The sequence below is a fragment of the Drosophila albomicans genome, chromosome X, assembly GCF_009650485.2.
Source record: "Drosophila albomicans strain 15112-1751.03 chromosome X, ASM965048v2, whole genome shotgun sequence".
NCBI classification, from domain to species: domain Eukaryota; kingdom Metazoa; phylum Arthropoda; class Insecta; order Diptera; family Drosophilidae; genus Drosophila; species Drosophila albomicans.
In genome coordinates, this window is record NC_047627.2 from 6,486,527 (window position 1) to 6,492,526 (window position 6,000).

Below are 6,000 nucleotides of genomic sequence, written 5' to 3' on the forward strand. Positions count from 1 at the left end.
GAAAGAAACATAATATTAATAGCATGTGTCAAAGGAAAATTGTAAATTATTATTCTTCAAAGTTAATGAGGAATTAGCTTTAAATAAATTGAACTCAAGATACAACGAACATTTTAAAATAAATATGTAATTTATAAGTAAGAATATTACAAAATTAATCAGTTCAATGTGAATTCGAGAGAAATCGACGCAGAAATTTTATTGCAAAAAAAAAAGGAAAACCAGAAGCAAAAGCAAACAAGAATAATAAAAACAAATATGTAGGAAAAATAATAATAATCAAGCATTGGACTGTGGACCATTTGGCACCTCATTTGTTATGATTACGAATAAAATGCGAGTTGGAATGGTGGCAGAAAACAGCAAAAAAAAAAAAAGAATAAAAAGTGAAGCAGAAGCCGCAAGCATTAATAAAAATCAGGTAAAAACAGAATTTTTGTGCAATTAAATCAAAAGATAATTTGGTTTGTCCATATGTTGTCAGAGAGAGAGAGAGAGGGAGAGAGACAGAGACAGACAGTTGGGAAGCCTATAAGTCGGGATCGTTCGGTTAGCAGATGAAGCAGAGGGGAAAAAACAACAACAACAACGACAACAACAACAACAGCATCGAATCCTGGTCAATTAAATTGCAGTTGGAGTTGCAATTCCGCTTGAATTCTTGTGTTTCTGTTTCTGTTTTTGCCATTAACTTATTTTATTTATTTATTTATGTGTTATTTATACTGTTTAATGCCAATAGCAACGATGCAAAATGACAAACTGAAACTGAACAATGGAAACTCCGAACTGTGGACTTCGGACTGAGGACTGAGGACTTCAGACTGAACTCAACTGAACTGAACTGCATTAAAAAAAGGCAACTGCACAACAAGTTTATCATTTGCCCATTATCCAGTTGTCGTTCGATGCGCCTCGATTTAACAGCTGAATCAGCAGCATTAACATTACTCATGACACGTCTCCACTAAGATTTAATAATCGCAATTCGCGACGCCCTTTTTTATTTACGATTTACGATTTCGTTTACGATGATCGATGCGCACTTTTATCACCTTTTCGATATCGATTCAATTTCAATAAGTTCAAATATTATAAATATTCCACTAAATTAATTTATTCGCATATTTTTCGAGATAAAATGTCTTCGAATTATGTTTATTACAAGAAATATAACTAACTAAATTTATTATCTGTCTAAAATGAGAAATATTTCTTGTGGAATTTTCTTGACACATGTTAAAAATAATTAATCATGCTTCCCAACAAGTTTGTTGTGCAAATTTTCCAAGTTAAAACTATTTGCAAATAGCTATGAAAATATATTAAAATTATGTTTATTCAAACAAATCGAATAACTGAATTTATAATCTGCTTAAAAAGCGAAATATTTGTTGAATAATTTGTAAACACTTCTTTAAAATAATATTTAAAACTTCTACACACAATTTTTTGCATATTTTCCAAGTTAAAACTATTTGCGAATTGCAATTAAAATGTCTTGAAATGGTTTTCATTAAAGCACATCGAATAAGTAAATTTATAATCTGTTTAAAAAGTGAAATATTCCTTATGGAAATTTGTGAACACAGGCTCAAAATAATTTTTCATAATTCGAAATAATTGTTTGTATATTTTCCAAGTTAAAACAATTAGCAAATAGCAATTAAAATGTTTTAGAATTAGGTTTATTAAAAGAATTTTAAACACAGTTAATTTTTTGTTGGTTGCCGAAATTTGTTGAATTATTTCAAGTAGAATATTCACAGTTTTAAATTATTTATTTGAAGCTTCAATTCAAATGTTATTCAAATATTTATTATTTCTAAGTTTTAATTAGAAGACTTCTTCCTGATCACTAAATATTTAATTTTATTTAGAAAAGAGAACTTTTAATTCATGAAATTTTTACTATAAAATAGAATTAAACATTCGTTTTTTAATAAGTATTTAATTGTTTAAAAATAGATCTGTAACAACTTATTATAAATATATTTGTTTCCAGGAAACAGTTGAAAAAGTTTCTATAAATTTTGTACATTTATAGAATTAAATTGTTGCCCTTTCTAATCTCTTTTTAGTTGCTTATAATCTTCTCTTTTTACACTTTTTAACTTTTGTAAGAACTAGAAAGTGCAAAAATTCAATTCAATATGAATATTAAAATTGTATTTAAACGTTTTTAAGCTAACATTTTTAGGAACTATATATTTTGACTTTGACTATTTATTATAAGTTAAAGTCGAAATTTATTGTACTTAACATGGAAATAATTTTGGTAGAATATTGGAAATGTTTCTTGGAACTTTACGCTTATTCTTTTTATATTCTAGTTTAACTAAATTTTCACACACTTCCTAATATTCAATAATAACTTGCAATAAGACAAATGTTAGTCCAAAATTGGCTGCACTTTAAAGTTAAGTTAACAAAAGTGTGTTTTTGAAAACCATTTGTTACCTTCGAAGAGCGCCACAATCAAGAGGAGCACGATCAGCATTTTGTCATTGCGATTGATGAGCAGCAGAAAATAACGATAGAGATGCAGCTTCGATGTGATGCGCATTTGTCTTTGCTGATTAATGCGATTAATTTATTTGATTTGATTTGAATTTCTTTTTATATTCGATTTTCTTTGGTTTTTTTCGAAAGTTTTTCAAATGATTTGTCTGCGCTGCGGAGACATTTCAGCACATTTCTGAATATAATTTGCACACAAGATGCTGACACAAAACTATTGAGTACATTAAAAAAATTGAGACACTCTTGAATTTTCGATATTTTGAATGCACTTTCAAAAAAAAAAGCAATTCCCGCAAGAAGAAACACGCGCGAAAAACTGTGTTTGCGTGTGTGCGAATGTTCGAGTGTGTATGTGTGTGTGCGTGTGTGTGTGAATATTGTCGGCTGTGAAGCGTCAAGCCAACCAGCCGATGGAGACGTTGATGATCAACTGAAAGCAGTTCAGCATCGTCACACAGCAGCAGCAGCAGCAGGCAATGAAGCTGGCAGCCGAACCCGAAGGCGAAGGCGAACCCGAAGCAACACACGAAGTGCAGTCGGGTTCGTGTTCGAACACTTTTAACGTCAGCCGTTGGATGCTGGATGCTGGCAGCGAGCCGAACGCGAATGCCGAACACACAGCACACGAATTGTCGTTGCCAATTGTCGAAGTGGATTTTCGTGGCGAATGCCATCCACCATGTGCCAGATGGCATCCACACACCTAGCACGTGGTGGAACGCATCGTTCGTGCAAGCGGGCAGCGAGGCGCAGCCAACGAACTCCGCTCGGCACATGCGCAGCCCGCAGCGAGGGAGGAGTGTCGTCGTGTCCGTCTGACAAATGGTACGACAATTGCTACAAGCTGTGGTGGCATTTGGCGGCCTGGGTTTGTGGCAAGCAGCAACGCGGTTGGGCGCCTGCTGCTGCTGCTTCTGCTTCGCTCTAGTCGCTAATACACATCGTCATCATCGTCGTCAGTCTTCGGCTGCTTCTTCATTTTTTTTGCTTGCTGTTCCTCACACACACACGCACACAGTTGAAGCCTAATCATCACGCCAAAAAGGTACGAGACTGTAGATGAAAGCCTGCCATTTAGTGGTTGATTAACTGCCGCCCCCTCTCCCTTCTCTCCTGCCACTCCCCTGCTCCTCAAATCTGACAGCACTTGGCTGTAATCAGCTCGCAACTTGCAACTTGCAGTTGCAGCTGCAATTGTCCAGTCGTCAATCATCGCAGCCCGAAAAAAAACTTTCTGTGCACCCGCAACTTGGCCAACAGAAAGTTTTTAATGTGAATTGCATTTTGCAATCAGCCAGCAGACAAAAAACATGACAAGAGCGAGGAGGGAGAGAAGAGGGAAGGAACAATTCATATCGATAGCATCAGCATCATAATTTTTCAATGTCTCTCCCGCTGAGAGCTAAATCGAAACCACAAATGCCAAAAATAAGCAAAAGTGCTAAACTCGGAAGTGAACTCAAAACTGTGGAAATTTAATTGAACTTCAAGTTTGTGGTTCTCGTTGTCGTTGTTGTCGATGTCATCGCTCAGTTTGGGCCAAAAAACATGTTCATGTCCGTGGCCCAATCGAGTGGCATCTCAAGTTGTCTTCTCAAATGAAATTGAGCGCAGAACGTGCGAGAAGTAACCCAAAGAAAGACAGAGAGAGGGAGACGGAGAGATTGTGCTCTCCTTCCCAATGTGGTATCAACGTCTCTCTGCTGACAATTCAAAGTAAGGCTGTCAAACCTGTCGCAAAGTGGCTTAATTATCCAATAGACGATAGACGACATCTCGCTGCTGCTGAATGCCGCTCTCGCTGGCGTATTAAACTTGTCATCGCCCACACACACACACACACACACACATAGACAGCGATGCGAATGTCAGTCATATTAAATTACGAATTTAGTCAAAGTCGAGAAGAGGCACCCACGAAAAATCAGAGCGCAAAACTTGCTGCAAAATTTGGTAATAAATGTAATTCAATTACGCGCAGCAAGTTGACAACTTTTTTGGCCGCATAATTATGCAATTATAACACTAGTTTCAGCCTGGCTTGTTTTTTTTTCTTGTTCTTGGTTGAATTAATTGCAGCTGGCCTAAAAAGAAGGAATCAAAGTGCACAAAAAGCCCTCAAAAAACTTTTCGACACTCAAAAGCTGCAATTATGCCTGACAAAATCGCTGAAATGGAGGAGATAGAGGGTGAAGAGGGTGAGCAGGGGGGGAGGAGGGGGGATGCAACTGAGGACGACAACTGCCGCCGCATATGCTTTAAATAAAAAGTTGTCAAAAATAAAACACACACACACACACACAACTAGACGCAGGGCGAACAAAGAAATCAAAAACTTTTGTTTCTAAAACTCATGTTGAAATCCGCACACGTAAACAGAGAAAGAGAGATAGAGAGGGAGAGGGAGAGGGGGAGAGAAAGGCTTGTGGGTGAATTTTGGATTTTGAAAAAGTAACAACAAGAAGTTGAAGAAGCAGAAGAAGAAGGTGAGACAAACACATGCTGCAGCTATAATAAGTATGCAACGCCAACAACAACAACAATGAGAACTACAACAATGAGAACAACAACAACGAGAGGGAGAAACAACGACAGCGGCAGAGACAGCGTCAAGTTGTTGGTTTCTTTGGTTGTTAGGTGTTAAAACAGGCGGAAGTTAGAGGCCATGTACTCCCAAAAGGAAGACGACTAGTAGTAGTCCCCTTCTTCCCTCTTCCCTCTTCCCCTCTCTGACTACCTCAGCCACCACTTTAGAGCGTTTCACTCGTAGTCTCCAGACTCAGCGGCTGCTGCAGGTGCTTCTCTCTCTATGTATGTGTGTGTGTGTGTTTTTGTGTCATGTACTCAGTACGTGTGCCAAATGTGCCAATGCTTGTCTGTCTGTGTGCGTGCGAGTGTGTGTGTGTAGGTGTGCCGTATGTAGTCACACATTTCAATTTGCATGTGTTAGCAACAAACTTTTGATAAGTGTTACTCGAATTACACGTGCACACAGACAAGCACACACACACACACACACACACACACACACACACACACACACACACAGAGAGAGACACACTCACACACACACACAGATTCACCCTCACACTCTTCAGCTCGCACTTGGCAGAAATTGAAACTTATTGTCAAATGCTCTCATATGGCAAGGGGACATCGAGCATACGTACGAGTGTACAGCAAACACACACACACACACACTCTACACACACACACACACACTAACAGTTGTTTGCCTTCTCGCTCATTCATATATCAATAACCCGAGTGCATATTGCCACAATTACTTTTAGGCCCTACGTGACACAGTCACCAAAAACTGGAAGAAAAAAAAAACAAAACAAGAAAACAAAACGCAAAACCAAAAAAAAATAATAAAAACTAAAAAACATTGAAGAATACAAAAGAAAATCACACGAGAGACACATTTGCCATCGCCTTTATAACTATTGAATTGAACAAGAAATGTCACAGAAA

General features: G+C 37.5%; 1 protein-coding gene across 1 annotated transcript in view; it reads right to left on the reverse strand.

Annotated features, from left to right (window-relative positions):
• Positions 1–2,940, reverse strand: part of LOC117578022 (lachesin) — a 38,457-nt gene extending 35,517 nt beyond the window's left edge. The window contains exon 1 of the mRNA XM_034263121.2: positions 2,461–2,940. Within this exon, the coding sequence (XP_034119012.1) occupies positions 2,461–2,566 (106 nt within the window). The 5' untranslated portion in view covers positions 2,567–2,940. The remainder of the gene's footprint in view (positions 1–2,460) is intronic.
• Between the last annotated feature and the right edge of the window lie 3,060 nt (positions 2,941–6,000).